General features: G+C 36.3%; 1 protein-coding gene across 2 annotated transcripts in view; it reads left to right on the top strand.

The window, feature by feature from the left end:
• Window positions 1-26514, top strand: part of PPP3CA (protein phosphatase 3 catalytic subunit alpha) — a 331326-nt gene that overhangs the window by 133292 nt on the left and 171520 nt on the right. For both annotated transcript variants that reach the window (XM_023220087.2, XM_023220088.1), the window contains exon 2: window positions 26211-26411. In XM_023220087.2, coding sequence (XP_023075855.1) covers window positions 26211-26411 — 201 coding nt within the window. The remainder of the gene's footprint in view (window positions 1-26210; window positions 26412-26514) is intronic.

Below are 26514 nucleotides of genomic sequence, written 5' to 3'. Positions count from 1 at the left end.
CCTAGATGAAACAGAATATGTACTGAGTTTAATGGTGAGATTTTGTTATCAAAATCTAATTATTTTTAAAGAGATTAATTCTCTTTTGTCTTTACTTCCATGCTATTTTTTAATATTATTCTCAAGATGCATTTCAGAAGCTGTCTCATGAAAATAATATACTAGAGCTTTACTTTTAATTGTACTTTTGTGTATCTGCAATGTTCATTATATTCTAGAATACTTCGTGAAGGGAGAATAGATTTTTGTTTTTGTTTTTGTTTTTTTTTGTTTTGTTTTTTGAAATGGAGTTTTGCTCTGTCCCCCAGGCTGGAGTGAAGGGAGAATAGATTTTATTAAAATGTTATGCATGCAGTCTGTTAACCATTAAGTAGAAGAATAATCTGGATTATAGATGGTATACTTTCCAGATGCAGTGATGAAATAGGAAACTTTTGAAGCACAAGACCATGAAATTGTAGCATATCAGACTTTGACAATAAAGACGCAGTCACACCCTTCCATTTTCCCCCATTTTATGCCCTGCTGCAAAGTAAGATTTTAACTTTGATTTCATAACACTTAACTCAGTGTCTAGACACATAATAGGCACTTTAACAAAAGCTTTTAATGAATGAACAAACTCAGATCTTTAGCAGGTGTTTTTAAAGGGACAATGCGTTTATTTGTGCTGGGAAGAAGCATATGGATAACCAGTAAAAACTGTGGAGTACAAATAGTGGTAGAGAATATTCATCTATTGTTCACTTATGTCTGATTTAAGACTTTTAAAAATGTGTATTTCTTTACATTTCAGCATAAAAACTTGCCACTTTTTCTTGCATATCCATTTACTTCATTTTAGGTCTCTATATTTTTTTTTTCTCAGAGAGAAGTTTGCTTTACAGTTTATCCCACCACTGAATTATTATTTGAGTTCCTATCTTATTGGGATGTTGGATGAACTGTATTTTCCATTATTACACATAATTTTTTTTCCTTTATTTTTTTCTAAATGAATTGTTTCTGGAAAGGAATTTAAACTGTGAGTAATTATTATTCAGCTTTCCTAGTGTTTGTGAAAACAGAAGTTGACCTCATATGGTGAGAGCTGTGGGAAAACTTGGGTGTAACAACAACAACAAAAAAATTTAAACAAAGGGAAAAATATTCAACAGTAAGGGTAGGAGAGTATGTTTCAATCCTTTAACAGTTTAACTCCAAAAACCAGTTATTTAATACTAAAATTCAGTTTTTAATGGGTTTTTAGTGGGAGTTATGAATGTTAACTAAATGGTATTTGATAGTAAAGACCAATTACCTTTTGATTTAACTCAGGATTTGCTGAGGTTAAAATCTTATTATTTGGTAAAGGGGCATTATTCCCTCTTCCATTATTAATGAGGAGGAAAACTAGTTTATTTTTCATAGCTCCATTTAATAACTCTCTTTTCCTCTCTTTTCTTTGTCTTTCAGCTTTCCCTTCACACTCATTCTTTGACAGTTTCTCCTTCTTTTTTCTCTGCTTATTCTTCCATCAAGTTTATTAAGACCCCGTTCCTTGCTGGGCTCATCCAAGACAGGTAGTTCATCCTCAAGTTCCAAAAAATGAAGATGATTAATAACACTATTGCATTTCGTTCCTTTTCCAACCTTGACAAACAAGTCTTTTGTTATGATATATGTCCCTTGAGCATCACTCAGGACCTCTGTCTGACCTGTGTCTACCCCATGCAGGAACGTAGAAAAGGTCCACAGTTTGACTCATTTATGGGAATCAGGATTTCAGTGCCTCAGTGTCTGCCTCATCCAGACACTTGTGCAATAGTCACACTGTACAACTGACTGCACTGGACCTTGTCCTAGGCTGATTTATGATTTAAATGTGTTCCCCTAAACCTGTAGATTTGGGGATGCATCTGGGATTTGTGCAACAGAAGAAATGGCTATATATGAGACAGAAATATGTGAATCCCCTGAATAGCTTTTGCAAATGGAAGGAGATCTGAAGATACTGGCACTATTGGCTTATTTTACCAATAAGGAAACTGAGCTATTGAGAAGTGAAGTGAAATGCCCACACCTATGTAGTCGGTGAGTGGCAGATCCTTGACTGATTCTCTCCGCTAACTTGAGGACCAGTAAACACTACACTGTAGGGTTTCAGCTCACTCAACATGAAAACATAATTAGATTTTATAGTCTAAATACTGAATATGTTTCTGAAAGTTATTTTAGAATACTATTTTTATTTAATAGATTAGGTAGTTTAGAAGAGTATACTGTGAACAATTGAAACCAAATATACCCGAGTGTGCATCCAAACTCTGCTACTTAATAGTAGAGTGCAACTGAACAGGGTATTTAACCTCTTTTTCTTAATCTGTCAAACAGGAACAATAAAGACTTATTTAACCTAGTTGTTGTGGAGTCAGGCCCAAAATCCACATATTCAAAACTATTGATACCAGAGGAAAGTGCTTCAGGGATAAACGAAATCCACAATGTCCAGCCTCAGTTTTGCTGCTACTGTGGCTTATTTCTTCAGCAAATTTTAGATGAGTTTCTAAGAGCTAGCACCATTGAGTTGATTGATGCTCCTAAAGAGCATCTTTTACTTATATAATTTTTGAACATTTTTATTTTCACTGATCATTGAGTTATCATTCATATTTGAATGTGACATTAGGAAGGAATTTTTTTTAGAAGCTTCTTTGTCAAAATGGTTTCTGGTATGATTTGCCATAAATATATATGGTGATTTTATTTAACTGTGAGAAGTAGGTTATGGGGCCGGCTGGGTATGGTGGCTCATGTCTGTAATTCAAGTATTTTGGGAGGCCCAGGTGAACTGATTGCGAGAGCCCAGGAATTTAAGATCAGCCTGGGCAACATTGTAAAGCCTCGTCTCTACTAAAATAAATAAATGAATAAATAAAAAATAAATGGATCTGGTGGTGTGCACCTGTAGTCTCAGCTACTTAGGAGGCTGAGGTGGGAGGATCACCTGCATTGGGGAGGTCAAGGCTGCAGTGAGATGAGATTGCGCCATTGAATTCAGCCTGGACGACAGAGTGACACCACATCTTAAGAAAAGAAAAAATAAATAAAGTTTTATAATCTACAGGCCATTTTTGTAGCAATTGAGCAGTTCTACAAAATAGTTTTGAAGGACTCACATGTTTTTGGAATATAGCACCAAAATCTGGTGATCGGCTGGTGAAATGTAATTCATAACACCATGATTGGGAACAGTAAAGAAAATACAGGATTTAAAAAAGTATAATTGTGCTCATTTGTTATCACCACTAGTTCCTTAATCTGAGACAATGTCATTTATTATGCAAATGGGAAGGAAATTATGTAATTTAAGTTTATTTGAGGACCCTATTACTATTTTCCCTTACAGGGTACAATGTTGAAGTAATATTTTTCAATGATAAATCATATATAATGCTGTGTAATTTTACTGATTATGATATATCTTTCCTTTGCATTCTTATGTGGGTCAGCCAAAAAAAATTAGTCTCAAAAAGCACCGTAATTTTTAGATTCTTCTATTAGATATTAAATCTTGGTGTAAACATTTGAGATTTAGGGACTTTCTCTTTTAATTAAGCCAGATAGTTGTTTAATACAAGATGTTCCAAATTTGGTAATGATGCCTTCTATCATCTACTGAATGTCTTACTTCTCTTCACTCCTTAGTGCCTTTGTTGAGCTTTGGTGATACAACTTTAATTTTAAACTGATCACATTGTTTCTAAACCTTTGCTAGATGGCATTCATCTTTATACTATATGGTAAAATAGATCACATTGAAAATAGATTGGTAGTGTTTTAAAATAAATTTATAATTATATCAGTAATATATTTTTTCTGGAGCCATTTGCATTAGCTTCATTAAATTAGACATTTTTTAAATGCTTACATGATGAAAACAACTTTGGTTAGTTTTATTTAGTTAGAAGGGACATTAGGATTAGAATGGTCACCAAGTCCTTGTCTCTGGTACACATAATTGAACTTTCTTTCCCCTTCATTTAGTTTTTTCTGTACCAGAGGAAGGAAAATGCTTTTACTGTAACAAATTAAGAATAAGTTATATTTTGCTTACATGGTAACTGGATTGTTAATAGGTAATTAAGTTGAAAAGAAAAAAATGGAAAACTTTCACTTGATTCCTTTTCTAATATTGGAAGTGAGGAATTGGGAAGAAATCAATATAATGCATGTAATTAAAACATTCTGTGGTTGTGGTAAAAACCTCATTTAGTTACATGCAAATATTAGAGAAATCTCTTTATATTCTCTTATATTTTACTTAATGCCTTTTGGCTAGCTGAATAGTTTCTGTTTTAATTTCATGGCAATTTGCATTTATTTTTAAGACTTTCAAAACAAATTCTCTTTTTGGCTTGAACGCACATACAACATTTGGTAAATGTAATATATAGCACTGTGAATTACTGATGTTAATTATAAATACTATTATTGTTAATATTGCATTTGGTAGAAATGAATTTCCCTCAATGTACACTCAATTCAGAGAATATATACCAGACAAAATCTCAGGAAAGGACATGAGGGTTTTCTTAACAAAGAGGTACATAGCTATACTGTTATGCCTTAAGGATGAAAATGTTTGATTATTGCTATTAGATTAAATAGTGTTTCCCTAACATTCTTCTCTTACATTTCAGCTAAATAATTATATTAATTTAATGAAAATGAGGTAAATGACTAGGAGGAAATTTGACCTGGCTAATTATAGGCATGTGTCTAATCAGTGTCAACGATTTTGGATTTCTCTATAGTCAGAGTATCAAAATAAGATTTTCATAACAAAATTTGGCCCTTTGCATTTGATCACTGATTATTTCAGTGAGATCTCCCAGTTGATTTTGGTGGCTAGTTATATCATTAAATCTATATGAATGACTCCTCAGAACACATTGGCTTGAAAAAGGGAGCTTTTACAGATTATCCTGCTATGAGAGGAGTTAGTTTCATTATTGAGTTTTGAGTTTTATCTAATAGTAGAAATTGAACTTCCTCCCTGGAGACGTTGGTGCAGACAACCAGCATGTCTTATTGTATGGAGGTCATTGTTATTGCTCTTGATCTTTTTTCTGGTAAATCACAACTCAGGGAGCTGCTATATGTTTCTGATTTTCCTCTCACTTTATGAAGTCTCATAATGATAATGGTAAATGTTTATTGACCACTTAGTACATGTCAGGCATTGTTTTAAGTTTTTATATGATATGTTTTTATTATTAATCCTCCCAATCACTTTGTGCTATCATTATGGCCATTTTACAGATGAGGACACTCAGGAATACTGGGATTAAATAAATTACCCAAGTGCCCAGTCCTAGTAGGTATTAGGAAAAGGATTTGAATACACATAATGGGTATCTTAGAGCCTTGGGGCAAGCACAACTTTATAACCCAGACTTCTTCAATGTTGGCCCTCCAAAATAAGGAATAAATCTCTTACTTGAGAGTAAAAATCCATTGTAATTAATTTGAGTAAACATTTAAATGACTGATAATCTTGGTTATCCGTGGCTGGCGTATGAGTACAGATTGAGAATGTCTCACAGTAGGTGTGGAAGTGGAGGGAAGATGGGAGTGCCTGCAGCTGTGGCAACCCTGTCACTGTCAAAAATGAAATATTTTATTTTCTTTGCTTGGAATTCTTCAATTTCCTTCTTCCCTAAGTAGATGTGTTAGAAAAATAACAAATACCTTTGATAACCTACAATTTACAGGCATTTTCAGATTAATATAGTGAGCTTTAGTGGAGAGGGCATGGAATCTGGAGTCAAGACTCTAGGATTATGTCGTGGCTCTGCCCACAAGCTGTGTTATTTTTACCATTTAATGTGAACTCCTTGTCTTCATTCTCTTAATCTATAAAACCAACACTGCGATACCTATTACATAGGGTTATTCTGAAGACTGAATGAAATCATACATATGAAAATGCGTTAAAAATGTAAAGCATATGTGCATAGTGTCTTATGGTTGTTGAGTTTTTTTTAAGTTGAAAACGTCATATTCATAAAAGAGCTCTTTGTTCCAAATGATAACATTTCTTACGCCCTGTAAAGCAGTCAAGTTAAGGCTGCTAGATCAGTTTTATACTGAAATTAAATATTGGGAATTTACTTATCCAACATTGGTTTGAAGATACTTAATACCATTTAGTAATCTTCAAATCATATTTGACTTAAACTGGTATTATACGACTGCAGTCACATACTATTAAGAAAACACTGTGTGCACTATAGGTTAAAAGATGTTAACTTTTATTGCATGGTCATACACTGTTTCATAGTATGGTGCACGTACGACTTAATACAAATCAGGAATAAGCAAATTTTTAACTTTTTTGAAACTGATGAACAAGTGTAGTATGTCCTTTCCTTAAAAACTATCATATTTATGACTGATTAAAATTTCTGACCAGTTTTACTGCTGGTATCTGTTACAGAATATTCATGTTTGCATGAACTAACTCACTGTGTCAAAATGATTAGCTTTTTGTTTATAGTGTGCTTTCTGAAGACATACTTTAAGATGTGTCAGGAGGACTCAGTTTTATAGAAAAAATGTTGGGAAATGAGGCATGATTGATCATCCTCTAAGACACCAGCCAGACATACAGATTATTGAGATCACTAAGAAAACTTGCCGAAAATAAATAAATTTAACCATTTATAACATAGATGTTTTGGAGCTCATCCCCACCCAGATTTTTCTTTTTAATAAAACATCTATTAACCCTGAATTACAATTGGGAAATGCTGCTGTATACATAAATATTGTTGGAAAAGCCGAGTAGTTTTTTTTTTTTTTTTTAAATACTTTAAGTTCTAGGGTACATGTGCACAACGTGTACATATGTATACATGTGCTATGTTGGTGTGCTGCACCCATTAACTCATCATTTACATTAGGTATATCTCCTAATACTATCCCTTCCCCCTCCCCCCTCCCCACAATAGGACCCAGTGTGTGGTGTTCCCCTTCCTGTGTCCAAGTGATCTATCTCATTGTTCAATTCCCACCGATGAGTGAGAATATGCGGTACTTGGTTTTCTGTTCTTGTGATAGTTTGCTGAGAATGATGGTTTCCAGCTGCATCCAGGTCCCTACAAAAGACACGAACTCATCCTTTTTTATAGCTGCATAGTATTCCATAGTGTATATGTGCCACATTTTCTTAACCCAGTCTGTCACTGATGGACATTTGGGTTGATTCCAAGTCTTTGCTATTGTGAATAGTGCCACCATAAACATATATGTTTATGTTTATTTTTATGTTTATTGTGACTAGTGCCACAATAAACATAAACATACGTGTGCATGTGTCTTTATAGCAGCATGTCACCACCAGGGCAGGCCTGGTGGTGACAAAATCTCTAAGCATTTGCTTGTCTGTAAAGGATTTTATTTCTCCTTCACTTATGAAACTTAGTTTGGCTGGATATGAAATTCTGGGTTGAAAATTCTTTTCTTTAAGAATATTGAATACTGGCCCCCACTCTCTTCTGACTTGGAGAGTTTCTGCCGAGAGATCTGCTCTTAGTCTGATGGGCTTCCCTTTGTGTGTAATCCGACCTTTCTCTCTGGCTGCCCTTAACGTTTTTTCCTTCATTTCAACTTTGGTGAATCTGACAATTATGTGTCTTGGAGTTGCTCTTCTTGAGGAGTATCTTTGTGGCATTCTCTGTATTTCCTGAATTTGAATATTCGCCTGCCTTACTAGGTTGGGGAAGTTCTCCTGGATGATATCCTGCAGAATGTTTTCCAACTTGATTCCATTTTCCCCATCACTTTCAGGCACACCAATCAGACGTAGATTTGATCTTTTCACATAATCCCATATTTCTTGGCAGCTTTGTTCATTTCTTTTTACTCTTCTTTCTCTACACTTCTCTTCTCACTTCATTTCATTCATTTGATCTTCAATCGCTGATACTCTTTCTTCCAGTTGATCGAGTCAGTTAATGAAGCTTGTGCATTTGTCACGTAGTTCTCGTGTTATGGTTTTCATCTCTATCAGTACTTGTAAGGTCTTCTCTGCATTGATCATTCTATTTACCCATTCATCCATTCTTTTTTCAAGGTTTTTAGTTTCTTTGCACTGGTTACGTAGTTCCTCCTTGAGCTCTGAGAAGTTTGATGGACTGAAGCCTTCTTCTCTCAACTCGTCAAAGTCATTCTCCGTCCAGCTTTGTTCCGTTGCTGGCAATGAGCTGTGTTCCTTTGGAGGGGGAGATGCACTCTTATGTTTTGAATTTCCAGCTTTTCTGCCCTGCTTTTTCCCCATCTTTGTGGTTTTATCTGCCTTTGGTCTTTTGTGATGGTGACGTACTGATGGGGTTTTGGTGTGAGTGTCCTTTCTGTTTGTTAGTTTTCCTTCTAACAGTCAGGACCCTCAGCTGTAGGTCTGTTGGAGTTTGCGTGAGGTCCACTTCAGACCCTGTTTGCCTGGGTATCAGCAGCGGAGGCTGCAGAAGATAGAATATTGCTGAACAGCGAGTGTTGCTATGATTCTTGCTCTGGAAGCTTCGTCTCAGGGGTGTACCCCGCCATGTAAAGTGTGAGGTGTTGGCCTGCACCTAGTGGGGGATGTCTCCCAGTTAGGCTGCTCAGGGGTCAGGGACCCACTTAAGCAGGCAGTCTCTCCCTTCTCAGATCTCAACTTCCGTGGTGGGAGATCCACAGCTCTCTTCAAAGCTGTCAGACAGGGGCATTTACCTCTGCCGAGGTTTCTGCTGCTTTTTGTTTAGCTATACCCTGTCCCCAGAGGGGGAGTCTCTAGAGGCCGGCCGGCCTCCTTGAGCTGTGGTGTGCTCCACCCAGTTCATGCTTCCCGGTGGCTTTGTTTACCTACTTAAGCCTCAGCAATGGCAGGTGCCCCTCCCCCAGCCTCGCTGCCACCTTGCAGTTAGAGCTCAGACTGCTGTGCTAGCAATGAGGGAGGCTTGGTGGACGTGGGACCTCTGGGCCAGGTGTGGTTTATAATCTCCTGGTCTGTCATTTGCTAAGACCCTTGGTAAAGTGCAGTATTAGGGTGGGAGTTACCCGATTTTCCAGGTGTTGTGTGTCTCAATTTCCTTTGGCTAGGAAAAGGAATTCCCTTCCCCCTTGCGCTTCCCAGGTGAGGCGATGCCTCACCCTGCTTCAGCTCTCTCTGGTCGGGCTGCACCCGCAGACCAGCGCCAACTGTCCGAGATGCCCCAGTGAGATGAACTCAGTACCTCAGTTGAAAATGCAGAAATCACCCATCTTCTGTGTTGCCCACGCTGGGAGCTGGAGGCTGGAGCTGTTCCTGTTTGGCCATCTTGGGTGCGGCCCCCCAGTAGTTTTTTTACTTGCTGCTTTGAGCCTTCCACTAAAGACACATTATACTCATAATAATAATTCTCCTATTTGCCCATGATAATGAATAAAATTCCTGTTTAGACAACCACCTTTAGGCCATCTTTTTTATTGTTTTTCCCCCTTCAGCTTTTAAATTTAGGGGTACATGTGCAGGATGTGCAGGTTTGTTACATAGGTAAACGTGTGCCCTGGTGGTTTGTTGCACAGATCATCCCATCACCTAGATATTAAGCCCAGGGTCCATTAACTATTCTTCCTGACACTCTCCCTCCCCCAACACCCTCCTTGACAAACCCCAGTGTGTGTGTTGTTCCCCCACATTTATCCATGTGTTCTCATCATTTAGCTCCTGCTTTATGAGTGAGAACATATGCTATTTGGTTTTCTGTTCCTGTATTAGTTTGCTGAGGATAATTGCTGCCAACTCCAACTACGTTCCTGCAAAGGACATGGTCTCGTTCTTGAGGCTGTCTTTGTCAGTTGCCAGATAAGTTCCATTCTGTTAGACCAATTAGATGGTATAAGCATTTACTTAATACCTAGAGCTTTTGTGATATATATAATACTTAGGCGTTTTGTGATGTGTATATATATATCAAATGAGAGTTTTCAAGTATACCCCAAAATGCAGGCATATGGAATAAAAGAAATCCTGTAAGAATTCACTTAAATAGAATAATGACAAATAATTAAAAATATATGTTAAGCAAATTTGAGTTCATACTTCACACCAAGTATTGCACAAAGCACTTTTGCAAGTGTGTTCTCATTTAATCCTTTCAGTAGCTTCTTGAGTAGTTATTATCTCCATTCTACAGGTGATGAAATTGGTTTCTTAAAAATTTTCTCAAGGACACACAACTATTAAAGCTATTATGTGAAGATAGGCAATTAGATAATTCAAAACTAATAACCATGACACTTTGTTGTATGTAGAGCTCAGTTTCTGCTCTGTATTGCTGGAAATTCTCAACAGCAGGTTAACTAACATGCTTTTTAAAGAGTAAAGGCAGAGGAGGCACATTTTAAACAAAATCATAGGCCAGTCTGAGAGGGGACAGCTAGCATTGGTCGGAAGAATTTATTTTGTGTGGAACCCAAGCTCAGTGTTCATATTTGGAAATACTTTGAAGGACTCATTTATCTCTGGATCAACTCATCAAAAATTAAATTAAAACAAAGAAATGTGTACCTTTTACAAACTGATTACTATACCTTTTACAAGCTGATTACTGAACCAGTTGTTCCTTGTAACATTTTGGTCTCTTTTAAGGCTGGGAGCAATTAAATTAAGAAGGCAGAAGAGCCAGATAAGATACTCAAGGAGCAAACTGTGCATGCAGAATAAACATTATTGCATTTAGAAAATTATGTGGGGAGATGTGAATCATACACCAGTAAATCACTAGACAAATGTTTTTTGAATGCTTTCTGTGTCCATCACTCTGGGTTGGGAATAGTGAACTCAAAAGTAAAGAGCATGATTCAGGGAAATCTGGAGAACTGGACGTGTACTTTGGGTTCTGCCCTTAATTACCTTTGGATTATTGGATGAGTCAGTTATCTACAGATAGGGGATAGCAAGAGCACAGTTCCATAGCAGGGGTCTGATGTGAGCCCTGACTTCCCCTACTTATTTGCTGTGCAATCTTGGCAAAGTCATTTCATTTCTTTGTGTCTGGGTTTTGGAATATAAAAAGTAGAATAACAGTATCCAAATCACAAGACTGTTGTGAAGATTCAATTAAGTAAATCTGTGAGAGAATTGACTACATCTCAGATACTGTTCTAAACAATATGTATGTATATAAATTATTTATATAACATTTATTTTATTATTTCATTGTTATAATTACTACTCTTACTCTCTTCGAGCCTGAGTTTCTTGAACTAGAAAATTAGAATGTGAAATTGGATGATATTTAAGAACATAACTACAGATGTGTAAACTTTTTTTGAACTTAGCAGAGAACTTGTCTAATGATTTGTAGGCTGCTTTGTAAGAGTAAAAGTAAATACTGGTAGCAAATGTTTTATGTTTTAAAGACAAATAAACACAAAACAAAGTAAAGAACACTGTATTTTGGTAATCAAAAGATATTTTTATTAAGTATTTAGTACTCAAGGGTGTGGTGGATTTGGATGGAGAGCAGGCTTTTTGTGTTTTAAGAAGTTGTGCTATTTGAATAGGGATGATTAGGATGTGTGGCCAAGGAGGTAAAGCCAAGGTAGTTGTTAATCATAAGGAAAACTTGTGAAGTATGTATTGTGCTGGTAATGGGCCAAGCACCTTACAAATATTAGTTTGTTTAATCTTCAATGGTCCAAGCACCTTACAAATATTAGTTCATTTAATCTTCAGCTATAGCATAGAGCAATTAAATAATGTGCTCAAGATGATATGGTTTACCTAGGCAGTCTGGCTTCTGAATTCATACTTTTAACTCCTTCACCTTACTGTCTCTGAAAAGCTTGAAGAAATGTTTGAAATTGCCTGAAATACTTGGGGTACTGCGTAATTGGTTATAGTCAGACCATAGAGTTTGAGGATCAGGTGGATTAAGGTGAGATAACTGGGAACTTGGAGAAATAGTCTGGTTATTATCACAGTAATCCAGACAGGGTAATTGAGGAACTAGACTATATGGTTACTATGGTAATGGTGAGGAAGACATTTTGTAGTGGACCTTAGCCTCTTTGGGTCACGGACTCTTTTGAGAATCTATTAAATTGTGGCCTTTCTTCTCAGAAATTTGTGCAACACATAAAGTTGCGATGAAATTTCAACAGTCTCCTAAGCCCTTTATTTGATGATTTACTCAACTTTACTTTTCCTTTTTTGTAATAATTAGGTTTCTGAAGTTCTGTAATTTTTCTTTACTTTGTATTTGTTTTGTGTTCTATGTGTTTTCTTTTAATAATATTTAAAAATATTTCACTTTCTTTAGATACCTGTTCTTGAGTCACTAACAAAATCTAATTTTGGTGGGTTATTGATGACTTACTCAGCATATCCCTAATTATTGCAGTGACATTTTCTGTATTTTTCTTTCTTTGTTGCTTGAGTACAAGAGTGATGGTAGACCTTGTGGCCGATATACAGACTGTCTTTACAGTGATCCACATCATTCTTTGTCTATTCATATACATTTCTTATTTGTATAGAAGTATCTGGAATAGGAAAATTATGTGCATAAATAAAATACATCAGTCTTACATTCAAAATATACTTTGAATGGCTTCTTGTCATGAATCTGATCCAAACTTTTGTCTTTGCTTCTAGGACATACTGTTTTGTCTCTTGAGCATGAAGATCCCCAGGGTAATTACAGTCTAGTGGTAAGGGAGTTCAGAAGAGGTGGGGTGACTGATTATTGTTTGTTTTGTTTATCATTTGGTGTGAGAGTAATAATTGGGTCCCCCTTGGCTATATAGGGAGTAAGTATTGCCAGTACCTTTGGGAAATTGCTCTAGTAAAACTCACATGCTATTTAGGATTTTGCTTTTAAAAAAAAATGCAATGTAACTTGGCAGTTTGGTTAGTTGAACTCAAATTTATATTCCTCAAGTCATAAAAAAATGTTTATTTTCTCCTTATTTCTTTGATTATTCTTGAACTTTTATTGCATTTTGGACTGTTAAAATCTCTATTATGGAAGTATAAATTATTTCTAACAATAATTACAAATATAAATATTCTCAAAAATCATGAGCTATTGAAATTGCTTTTGAAGAATAACAATATCAGAAAAGCAATTGTAGAAGTTTCTGTATTTTCTGCCTTTGTATTTATAAAGGAAAGTTGCTTTTACATAGTTTCCATTTATGTAATGAGTAGAATGGGAGATTTTTCTTTTTCCAGTACGTAATGAATGCATGTACCCTACATATCATAAAAAAAAAAAAAAAGATATAAAGAGTATTAGCAAATCAAAGAATATTTTGTTTCATTATGAATTACTGAATTCACTCTTTTGGGAATGAGAACCTTCTCCTGGTTTGAATTATATTCCAAAAAAGAATTGACAGTGTATATAAACCTTCAGTTATATGCTGTAGACAAGGAATGATATATTTCACTGAAATCGCATAAGACATATATCTTTTAAAATTATTTACAATTCTGTTTAAAGATAGTATATTGAAATTGTATTATACCTCTCTCTTCCTCTGTAATAGAGAGCATTGTCTAGGTATCTGTAATAGAAGATATTTGTGAAATGTGGAATGTATACCATCACGGATATTCCCTGATGTTCCTTAGGACTGTCATGAAATATAGAACTGTATACATGCACACTCAATTATGCCATGCCAGCATCCCTTTGTATTTAGTGTGCTGAGAATGGCTCCATTCCTCTCCTGTGGAATAAAGGACATGAATTTTTGGTGAGGTTTTTCACCATTGCTCTAGGTGTGGAACTGCACTGTGGTTGTTGAAGACAACAGGAACCAAAAAGCTCTGAATAAATGGAGCATTATTATGTATCAAGAGACTTCAAAACAAAATACCACTCCATTGTTGAAGTAGCACACACTGTTACATCTATTTGTGTGTGTGTGATCACTTTTCACTGAACATATCCTATATCTTACATTTATATTAACCTGTTAGTAGTTCTACATTTAATCATGATTATTTCTTGAGTGAGAATTTTAAGCCAATGAGTGATTTTAAATTATATGATAATAAAAAGTAGTATATTTCTAGTCTACTCATTGTGACTTCCGTACATGAAACTTGAATGAAGGCACAGCGCTGCCTAAATGACTGCCCATCATGCCTAAATGGGTGTGTTTAATCTGGATAGTGAAAAACTTATGGAACTGAAGCTTTTTGGATGCTTTGAGAAACCAAACTCATATATCATGGAAATTAACATGATTCTGTTTGCCATTGTATATGTGCTTAGGCTGTGTTAGATACTCTAGTTATTAACGACTTTTTTTTCTTCTTCTTCTTTTTTGTTTGGATGGAGTTGCTCTGTCACCCAGCCTGGAGTGCAGTGGCATGATCTCGGCTCACTGCAACCTCTGCCTCCTGGGTTCAAACGATTCTCCTGCCTCAGCCTCCCAAGTATCTGGGATTACAGGTGCCTGCCACCATACCTGGCTGATTTTTGTATTTTTAGTAGAGATGGGGTTTCACCATGTTGGCCAGGCTGGTCTTGAACTTCTGACCTCAAGTGATCTGCCTACCTCAGCCTCCCAAAGTGCTGGGATTACAGGTGTGAGCCACCGCGCCTGGCCTAGTTTTTAGCTACTCTTAACAGCTGAATGTCTCAATAAATTTTTCATTTGTATCTACTAGTAAGATTTGGATTCACTTTGGTAGCCTGTCATGCAGACACTATAAAGAGGGGAAAAGGAGGCCTTTGTCCCCCTGAACTACTTCTGACTCTTGAGTTGCTGAGAAAGTGTTAGTCTATTAAGTCTTGGATATTGCAAGTTTAGCAATTAAAATGCCTTTAATTGAGTCATACTTCAATAAGTGTGTATTAATAGCATTCTTATAAACTAGGAAAATGTTCCTTTAAAGGAAATATTTGAACTACTTTCTGAAGGTCCATGTGATAGTGTTTTAGGATCTTAGCAGTGGGGCACTGTTGTACTGATGTAACATTATTTTTATTGTTACTGGGTTAATTTTCCATCATAAATAACAACAGATTTATCTGTGACCCTGCATTCACATATGCAATTAAAGTAATTTAGTTTTTCAAAATGTTTGCAATTTTTTTTTTGTCCATTGTCAGTTTTCTATTCTGTTGCTCAATTTTGGTCACATCTGTCTGTTTACTCTTTGATATGGGCCCCCAGCTTCCACCACACAATGGAGCAGCCATGGTCTCTTTATTCTAATGGCTATTTAAAAGACATTTACATTTACTAACTGAAGTTTTCAGTGTTCTGTTGTTTTGGCTATTGACTATCATTTTGTAATTACATAGTTTTAGATCTGAATAAGGCCATTTTAATTTCTATTCCCTCTTCTTAGACTGCTTCTAGTACCACAGAAGTATTAAATAAATTGTGAGTGAGATGGAGAAAAGACAGTCCTTTCTTGCATTGACTCAGAAGCACATATCAAATGCCAGAGCACTGGACTAGACACTCAATGGGACTTGATTGTTAATCCTTCTACTTAATTATTCTGTTTTTGAGTAGTGATCATTGATTGACTGATTGGTTGGAGTGAGATTTGATGTTACCTGTACATTTGCAACTGGCATTGTAATTCCAGCAATCTGATTCCTTAATTACTTGAAAGTTTCTTTTATGCACAAAATTTACCTTACATATGGGTGGAAATTGTCTCCCAAGAGTGGTTCTTTTTGGAGGAAAGGAATGTAGTCTGTCATAGCTTTATTATAAAATTGTTCATTTTCCTTTTGCTGAATTAAAAAATGCATGTTTGATAATTAAACCAAAATTGACAAGTTCATTTTGAAGATAAATGAAACAATTGCAAATGAAGTTTGAGAGAATACTATTGTAGGGAATTTTTAAATAGGTGTGTGAAGATTATGATTTGGGGAGTGAACATTAGAAGTGCAGAGAATTGGAACTTCCTGCATGTTTCTGTGTTATTCAGACGAGTAAGTGGTTCTTAGAAATGGTGGACCACAGATAGTGGATGAGAACATGTCTGGTCATCAGAATGAAGCAAACAGTGTAAGCATTACGGAAACATGGAAAGACACAGAGGGCCTGATGGTTTGCTGCAACGTGCTCTAGAGCCTACTTGGAGTAGGGTGTATTGAGCCAGAGCAGGTAGGAATTACATGCAAACTTGGGAATTTAGCTCCTGCTGTTGGCTCTCTGGAAGGTGACTGTCAGGCAAAATATTTCGATCTTTGCTTCACTGTGGTCACAGATATAAGATATTATATACTAGATTTATTATTTTTTAATGGATCACCTTTCATATGCAAAAGTGGTTAACATTCTTAAATTGTCACTTAAGGCTTACATTATTTGGTATCATTTGGGACATATGTTTGCCATTTTATTAAGACCCTTTGAAAGAAGAGAAGGCCTATTCATTAAATAAAATGATTTTGATGCCTATAGGTGTTTTAACCACAGAGGATGGGGATGGTAGGTGGGCATATGGACATGGAAAATGGGTAGTCCCATAGAATTGAATGAAGAGGGTAAAAGGAACAAGTTATATGTGGGTATGTCGGCATAGAGATATATATATATATATATTTTTTTTTTCCCTATCAACTTACCAGTTTAGGATTGAGGACTAAGAAGGCAAGTACTGTATTTTGTAAGGTTTATTCATACAAAGGTTTCTAAAGTTTATAGTGATTAAAAAACTTCTGTCAAGCAGTTCAACTCAATAGGTCAAGTCCTTATATTTCATGTCTGTCTTAGGCTATTGAGTTGAGGATTTCTGAGTGGTCAAATGTACCTGGATTCATGTACCCCAGAAGTTAATTATAAATAAATAAATAAATTTTTAAAAATATACCTGGATTAAATAAAGTTTCAGAATCCCTGGGTACTCCTCATTTCTGTTCAAAGGGACTGGCTCACTTGAGAAATAAATTCATCTAGTCCTAAAGTATCTATCCTTGTTTGTTTCTTGATTTTCTTATTCTCCCATGGCATTTTTCTCTGGAGAAGAGAGCAAATGTTCAAGTCCAAAAAATAAATGTATAAATAAAAGCCTCTCTCTTTAAATTCATCCCAGCGAGGAGAATTTCATGCATTACTTTAGTTTGCTATTCTGAGGATTCGTATAAACATCATTTGCTGAAAATATTGTTGTAATAATGTCATCTAGTACAGAGATCCAAGATAGTGGGGGGTACCTCTTGGTGTAACTGAATATATACACACACACACACACATATATATATATATATGTATGTATATATATGAAATTTTAAAAACCATTATAGAATAGACTCATATAAAATAACAATTCTTCAATTATATATTTAATTTTTTTAGTATTTGACTTAAACATGTAAATTAAGACATTTAATATTTAACTACAATTCTAAGTTTAATGTAAACATTAGATAGCATATATTTCAAAACCAGTAAATATAATTTTTCTTTTATCATGCCCATGTATGATAATTTGTGATTGGCATTGTCCATGTGTCGATCACTGGACTTATGTGTATAACTTTAAAATTTTGAACAACATTAAAAAAAATCAGGGCCAGTTGTCGTGGCTCATGCCAATAATCCCAGCACTTTGGGAGGCTAAGACAGGAGAATTGCTTGAGCCTAGGAGTTTAAGACAAGCCTAGGTAACATAATGATACCTTATCTCTACAAAAAGTTAAAAAATTAGCTATGGTGGCATGGGACCTGTGGTCCCAGCTACTCAGGAGACTGAGATGGGAGGATTGGTTGAGCTCAGGAGGTTGACTGAGGTGGGAAGATTGCTTGAGCCCAGGAGGCTGAGGCTGCAGTGAGCTGTGTTTGCACCAACCACTGCCATCCAGCATGGGCAACAGAGGGAGACCCTGTCTAAAAACAAAAATCAACTTTTATTTAAACTTATCAATTATGCTGAAATATTTTGAAACCATTAAAATAACTTTTGTCAAATGCTATTCAATGTTGAATCATTATTACATAATTCATTATATAAGCCATTTGCAATTGTAATGAAGCAAGCAAAATATGAAAAATTAAAGTAGTTTTGTGATAGAACTTCTCAAGACTGCATGCTGAGGAAGTTGTGGACTGTCACTCATTTCTGTGTCCTTGAATCCTTAGACTCAAGAATATGTGGTGAAAGGAGCACGCGAAAATCTGTACATGGGAAGGAGAAAGAATAGATATACATAAATACGTGTATTTAAATATATATACGTAAACATTTAAAAACTATTTTGAAATTTGGATAATAATAGAAGCTCTGTACTGCTCAGGTACTTATTTTCTCTAATTAATTTTTAATCCCTTGTAGTTGAGGAATATATATATATATATGTTTGTTTTTTTTTTTTTTCCCTGAGATGGAGTCTTGCTCTGTCGCCCAGGCTGGACTGCTGTGGTGCAATCTCGGCTCACTGGAACCTCTGCCTCCTGGGTTTAGGTGATTCTCCTGCCTCAGCCTCCTGAGTAGCTGGGACTACAGGCACATGCCATCACACCCAGCCAATTTTTGTATTTTTAGTAGAGACAGGGTTTTACCATGTTGGCCAGGATGGTCTTGATCTCTTGACCTTGTGATCAGCCCACCTTGGACTCCCAAAGTGTTGGGATTACCGGCGTGAGTCACCATGCCTGTTTGAGGAATAATTCATTTAATTAGTCTGATCTTTATTAAATAATTGCTTGTAGCACATTTCAGATTTAATCTGAAAAAGTACTGGGTATAATATATATTCTGTAAGCCTGAGGAAAAAAAAGAATGCTTATTTCAATAAGTGCTTTGAGCACCATAATGCCCTTTGATTAACACATTGGTATGTTACGTAAGATACTATTTTGCTATATTTGTATGTGAACATTCAGTGAGCATTCAAATGAGCTATTCAATCTGCTAGTAAAATGATCAAGACACATACTGTATCTAACAGTTGAATGCATTTGAAGGCTCAGGACTGGTATGATAGTATTTAGAGGAGGTTAGTAAGGAGGTTTCTGACAAGGACAGAAGTCATCATAGCAGCAGGAAAAAACACCAGTAAATTAACAAGTTGTATTTTTATTTATAGATCTATGAAAAAATCATTTTTAAAAATTTTAATTGAGATTGGATTTTTCTGTTTGCAAGTCTAATATTTAACCACACTTGAGATGGCCATGTGTATTTTTATTTGAAGGGAATTAATATCTATAATAAAAGCCAAAGACTTTCAAACACGCAAGTGATGAGTGTCTGCAGGAGTAGCATAAGTAGAACCCTAATAAATATGTTCTTACGATTCTTCTTAGGGGCTGGCTGTGGTTAATTTTTAGCTCTCTCTTCCAGACAATATATTTTGTATATATTTGCATCCAGAATATCCATTCTGTGCATAAATAAACACATATCCCCCATACTGATACATGTTTTTTCATCCAGGAGAATATAAGTTAAACCTAATTGCTCAATGTTAGAACCCAAATAAAATTCAGTGAAAAGTCCTTAGTACTTACATATCTCTTTACTCTTTGTTCAGAAGTAGAATCAGATTTCACGTATTTTGGTGATGGAACTACTTTTTATATTTCAACTGGCATATATTTTACAATAGACATATTCTATTTTTCATAACTTAAAAACAGAACTTCTTCTCTTGGAGTCATCTAAAAAACTAAATATTTATTATGTACTTTAAACAAGAGAAATGTGCAACTGGATCAAAAAGTTTCTAAGAATTCAGCCATAACCTTAGGGTAGAGAGACACAATTTTTTTCTTACTACTTACATTTTTTTTCTCATTGTCTTTAAACTTGTTCTTTAGTTTTGCAGTTTAACACTTTGCCAACTATCTCAAGCAAAAACTGATAGTTACACCACCTGGTAAGCTCTTCAGAGCTTGGGTTGGCTTATGTTTGTTATCTGTGGTCCGTTTCTTCCTGCTCCTCTCACTGCCTAGCATGGGATACAATGCATAGTTGGTGCGTAATAGGTGCTGCTGATTGATTAATTGACATAGTTTGATTAGCACAATGGACTGTGACATACAGAAATGTCCACAAGGGAATAGATGGTGTTCTAGTCTAAGGAGGGCAGGCCAGAAAGTGTTTTAAGCTGTGTCTGACATGTGATATGCTTAAGCTGTTCTCCTAACATGTGCTGACATAAGTATCTTTGACAGTCCTTGTTCAGACAGTTGCCACATGAAATATGGGATAAGAGCTGTTCCTGTACATGTCCTGATTACAGAGAGAGATGAAATAAATGTGTCTGGACTTGCAAAGACATTGCATCTGTTGTGGTTGATTGACTGGTGTGGAGGGAAAATTGACTTGTTTAGAGGGAAAATTAAAGTGCCCAGCATTTTGTATGCCTTTACTTATGGTGTGGATCAGTGGATCTCAATCTGGACTTCATATTTGTGTAACCTGGGATTAGGTAAAAATAGGCCAATGCCCTGGCCATACCCTAAACCAGTTAAATCAGAATCTCTAGACATAGAGCATGGGCATCATCTTTTAAAAAAGCAATTCTCAGTGTGCAACCAGTTTTGAAATAGGTTGAGGTTTTGTAGAAATTAAACCAAAGTTGGGAAAGAAGAAAGGCTAAGAAATTTAATTTCCACTCACCTTGTTCTCATTTACTTAGAAGGATGCAGGGTCTAGAATACCACTGTCCAGTAAAAGGAAGCTAGGTATGCAATTTCAAATGTTCTAGTAAACATATTTTTTAAAACTAAAACGAAAGAGTTGGAATTAATTTTAGTAACAAATTTTATTTAGCCCATTATGTTCGAAATATTATTATTTCAACATAAAATCAATATTAAAATATGAATGTTATATTTAACTTTTTATTTTTTTATTTTTATTTTTATTTTTTGAGAGGGAGTCTTGCTCGGTCGCCCAGGCTGGAGTGCAGTGGCCGGATCTCAGCTCACTGCAAGCTCCGCCTCCCAGGTTTACCCCATTCTCCTGCCTCAGCCTCCCAAGTAGCTGGGACTACAGACGCCCGCCACCTCGCCCGGCTAGTTTTTTTTTGTATTTTTAGTAGAGACGGGGTTTCACCATGTTAGCCAGGATGGTCTCGATCTCCTGACCTTGTGATCCGCCCGTCTCAGCCTCCCAAAGTGCTGGGATTACAGGCTTGAGCCACCGCACCCGGCTCATATTTAACTTTTTAAAATACTGTATCAAGTCTTCTAAATACGATGCTTACTGTGGATATGCAGCATATTTCAGTTTGGAGTAGCTATTTTTTGAGTATTCAACAGCCATATGTGACTAGTCAGTACAATATTTTGTAAATATAGGGGGCAAAGTGCTGGAATTGAAATCAGGAGACCTTAATGTTAGTGTTAGTTTGGCCAGCTAGTGACTAATCCTTTAATGTTGGATGATTCATTCATCCTCTCTCTGGACTTCACTTTCCTTTTATTTAGTATGAGGGGGTCAGTCTTGACTGGGAGTTTTCTAGTTATGCTCCAGAGAGCAGCAGGATTGTGTCAGCACTCCTTAGTAGCCATCATCGAGGAGAAAGGAGGCACGCTGCTTTAATCCCTTTCTCTTTTGGATATACTTACGTTTCCTGGCATAATTTTGTTTGAGGGGGGAAAAAAGAAGCAAAATAGAGGCTTAAAAGATCACTAGGCTAAATATTCTCTTGAATCTTTTTTGTCAGCATTTATAGGACTACTCCAGGTAGAGGTGAAACACTAGGTAGCCTGTTCCTGATACTTAAAAATATTCATTGGCATATTTTTATACATCCCAGGTTACATGAATGTGAAGTCCAGATTGAGATCTACTAATTGATAATTAGTAATGATCTACTAATTGATAATTGGTAATGATGGTATCATACCATCAATGATACCATTGATACCATAAGTAAAAGCATACAAAATGCCAAACATTTTAATTCTTTCCCTGAAACAGGCTCCACACCAGTGAATCGATCATGACAGATGCAATGTCTTTGCAAATTCACTAGATTTAGAAGGCTTGATACAGTATTTTAAAAAGTTACATATCCCACTAGTATTGTCACTGAGAATCTTCCAGTCAAGGTGTCACCACGGCAATGACCCTCAGATGTTTCCTATTAAATAGTGGAATCCCTTCAGTAGTGGCTTAAGTGACTCAGATTTGAGAAGTAGAAATCCCAGATACCTGGAACTATCCCAGAGTGATAACACATCACTTACGCTACTGAATACATATTTGTGGTCTAAAATTAACCTACCCTCAAACTCAGAAAGTGATCCCTGGATCTTTCTGAGATGTAGTTCCCATAGTCAACCAGACTGAGGGCTAGGATTACTCTGGCTGCAAAGTTTTTTTGACTTGAAATGTGTTTCTCTCTGGTAAATGTAGAGTTGACAACAACTTTAATAATAGTTATATAGATGCCAATATTGGATGCATATGCGTTTGGTTCATAGGTAGACTAGTAACCTTTCTCCATATCAGATAGATAAACTCTCTGCTGGAAACAGCAGATAGAAAAGGAAACAATTTCATGTCATTGACCCTTGAAAATCAGTCTCTGCCGGATTTCCACTGTCAGTGACATGAGAACATAATCCTAGCCCAATATGTTGTTTGCCTTTAAAGCCTTCTGTGATGTTTTCTGTTAGAAGTCGGTCAAGTACTTACATGTCCCAGATTTTATCTACTTTGCTGTTTTATTAATTTGAGGGGAAAAAGTGGCATTGGGTGGGAATTGTGAAGTAGTGAAAGCTGAGAAGGTTTGTATCTTCTCAGAAGATATGCTTCTTGATTGATTAGAAGCTCATCCTGAGAAGGATGCTTCTAAGACATCTTAGCACTATATTCTGTGCTTACAGGCAGTTACAAAAAAAAAATGTTTTGCAAAGAACCAGCCCAAATATCAACAGCTATTTCTGAATTTTTACTAATGTGCACAAACGTCATTTCTCTAGTCCTGGCCTGCTCATGTATCAGTGAAAGCAACTTGTTGTGGACTCAAAGCAAAGGAAGGAAGGGGAAATCCAATTTTGTTATATTAAGTGTAGCAACTTTCACAATGAATTAATTAAATAAATGTTTCCAAGGTGATTGGATTCTTTGGTCTAAATAGTTTTTGCTCAATATTTGGCACAGGTCTTCATGTAGGATTCTAGGTGAACAGAAAAAGCAAATAAATGTGACCTTTGTAAGGCTGGTATGTTTTTTATGAAGCCAAAAGGTGCACAAATACACAAATATTAGCACAGTCTTATTTTTGTTCTAGAAAACTTTTCACTGGCAGCATTTCTGTGTTCAGTCTTTGGCATCATTACTGCCCATCTTGGTTCCCTGCAGGTTTTGCCATCTGTTTAACTGGTAGAGGGCCCCATCTCGTCAGGATCTCTTCCATCCAGTTGGAAATAGAGCCCTCTGATTGGCCTTTTTCCTCTCCTTTCTCACCCCTGTTTATTTGGAACCAGCGCCAGTATCTCAGAGCAGGTGGCTTTACCTTAGCCAGTTGCCTTAGGATTAGCAATTACTGGAAGGTAAAAGATCTGCAGTGGAGGGTGGAGCATCTGTTATTGCAGTGTTCTTAGCCTTGGAGGGAGTCTCGGGACTTGGAGAAAGACTAATTCATGAAGGTGAGGCGCTTCATGGGGTGCTCTCCTGTTGCCTCTCACCTTCGTAAATGTTTTGGCACTTTCAGGTTTAATTCTTTGATCTATCTTAAGTTTAATCAGGCCAGCAAGTGCATATGTGGCAGAGACCCACTGCTTTTATCTGCCTGACAATATATTAGCCTCCTTTCCTTCTGTGCACCTGTGATTCTTGCCTGACGGTTATGCAGAGCCACTTAAACCTTCACTGTTGCCTAAAACACCTTGGGAAATCATTTTTTAAAAATTCAGCTGTTGCCCTTACCACAAGCATCCTTTTGAAGTTTATCCCTTTCTAGCCCCCAGCTCATATCTTGACTCACGGTCTATAGCCTGAGGAATTTTGAGGAGTTGCCAGGTAAGATATTTTCTAATCTCAAAACATATATAAAGACCTGTGTAAAGAAATGTGGCTGTTGAAAAACATCTCCATGTTTTCTTAACAAGCATACTCTATCAGTCAAGCAAGGAAAAGCAGGGAGGGCAGAGAAAAGAAAAATAGAATAACCTCCAGATGCCTCAAATTTAATGACCTAATTTCCTCTTTTTCTCTCCTCCTTGTTTAATCTTCAGATTTCTTTTATTATTTACCATTCTTTGGGATTATACAATTTGTCTTTTGTTCTTGTATTATGTATCTATTGTACTATAAGCTACTCAAAGTAACTTTTGGAAAATAAAAGGAGTATTTGTGAGAAATAAATACCTCTCAGTATTAGAATTTTATAAGAAGTGATTTATTAATCATTTTTACTTACTAAGCATTATTGAGTACTTTCTGGGAAGTAGTGTAGTTTATTTGTTGCAGGTATTCTGGCATCAGACTGCTGGGGTTTAAACTCACTGAGTTATACACATAAATCACTAGATAATTATCTTGGGCAAGGTGCTTAATATTTTTGAGCCTCGGGTTTCTCCTGCACAGTAATGTTATGGCAGCTAAATAAGTTTATATATAAACACATGTATGTACGCCCTACTCATCTTACACTTTTATTGTTGTTTCTGATTTTATTACCTAAACAATGCCTGGCATAAAATAAATACTCTACAAATATTAGCTACTACTGTTACTATTTAGTGTAGTTAGTATAACAATCCTCAGATAGATGTAATCCTCACTTCACAGGTGAGGTAACTGGAGCCAAAGAAGGTTATTTAACTTGCTCAAGGTCATAAGCTGGGGAGCGTGCAGAGTGCAAGGTTCGCACCCAGGTTTGTCTGACCACAAAAGCCTCCTGCTCACCCAACGAATCTGCCACGACTGCCTCAATCTGACAACATAGTGAAATAGATGCGGCTGGATTGTCCAGAAAATCATCCTTGCATCCATCTGTACAAGTTCATTTCCCAGTTTTTCTTTTCTCTTAAATAGTTATAATTTCACTCAGGATTATAAACCTATGCCGTTAGATTACACAAAATGTTTTGGCATAGGTCTCCTGTAAGTCTTGCTTCCTTGAGAGACACTTTTAGGAAAGGAGAGGGCCAAGTTTATTCCGTAACATCAAGTGCTTTTCCTGAGAGAGGAGCCATCCAATGGAGATGCTGTATGTCTGTTTCATAATGTGCATGGCACATGAAAGATACATGGGATGATGTTTATGCTCCTTGCCAGATACTTCTCATATCTGACAGGGATGAGTTGTCCAGTGAATGAACCATCATGTGAAACAGAGAAATAATGAGTCTTTAAATGGCTTACTGGCCATTTGTTGCAAATTTAACCTTTGTGATACCGTCTCTGACCATAGACCTTTGGAAGCAGGGCAAGCTAGAGGAGTTTAGTGAATGTCTTCTGGTTGAATGAGTGAATGAATGTACTCACAAATGTAGAGGAAGGCAGTAGCTACAAGAGAGCTTCTTGCTGTTAAGAAGATGTGAGTGAGTGGAAGAGACAATGATTGCTTCCAAGCCTAAGCAATCATTGGACTTTGTCATTGTGTCATTTTTTAAAATACCTGTGTCTCCTCCCTGACAACCTGACCCTTCACTTTTAAGGAGGTCCCTTCAGTATGAGCATACACACTCACCTGCAAATCCTGATTTCCTTATCAGTATTCAGTGCACTTTTGCCTTTTTGCTTTCAGATTCCTGCTGTTTTCTTAAATAGTGAGTAGATCAGTTATCTCAGATGCGACTCTAGTTAGAGCAGCAAATCTGGTTGGGTAGATCTTTTCCTGTGCCTCTAATCCCAGTAGAGGAGCCCATTTTCTAGTGGAGACCCATCTTTGCACAAGTTGGTTATGGTTGGATATATAGGAACGATTTTCTTTCACAAAATTGATTATTGTTGAACTGAAAACTTTTCATTCCTTTTCTTTTTAACTCAATCAGGATATTATAGATGCAAGAGATAGTACTGGATGAGCAAGAACTATCAATTTTGTTTAAGCAATCACATTATATCTAGAATCAAAGAAAGGATGCAGTTCTTAATTTTTGATAGATAGCCCTTGATCATATTTTAATTCAGCCACCCTAAAAATACTGTTTTAGGTGGTTTGTGATGAGGATGGATATATGGTGGTTATTATTGAATTGTTTGTTGTTGAGTTTTGGCTAATGTCATAATTGGACCTTTTTTCTTTCAGCTGTTCCATTTCCTCCAAGTCACCGGCTTACAGCAAAAGAAGTGTTTGATAATGATGGAAAACCTCGTGTGGATATCTTAAAGGCACATCTTATGAAGGAGGGAAGACTGGAAGAGAGTGTTGCATTGAGAATAATAACAGAGGGTGCATCAATTCTTCGACAGGAAAAAAACTTGCTGGATATTGATGCGCCAGTCACAGGTAAGTCCTGAGGAGGGAGATTGCCCACTCGCATACACATTTTGTTGTTTATAGCATCAAATCAAAAGTCCTAGTTACCACTGAGTCTTTAAATACCTTACTC

This window comes from Piliocolobus tephrosceles, chromosome 3 (genome assembly GCF_002776525.5).
Source record: "Piliocolobus tephrosceles isolate RC106 chromosome 3, ASM277652v3, whole genome shotgun sequence".
In the NCBI taxonomy this organism is placed as follows: Eukaryota; Metazoa; Chordata; class Mammalia; order Primates; family Cercopithecidae; genus Piliocolobus; species Piliocolobus tephrosceles.
Note: the sequence above shows the minus strand (reverse complement) of the source record. Positions and strands in the feature narration are given on the sequence as shown.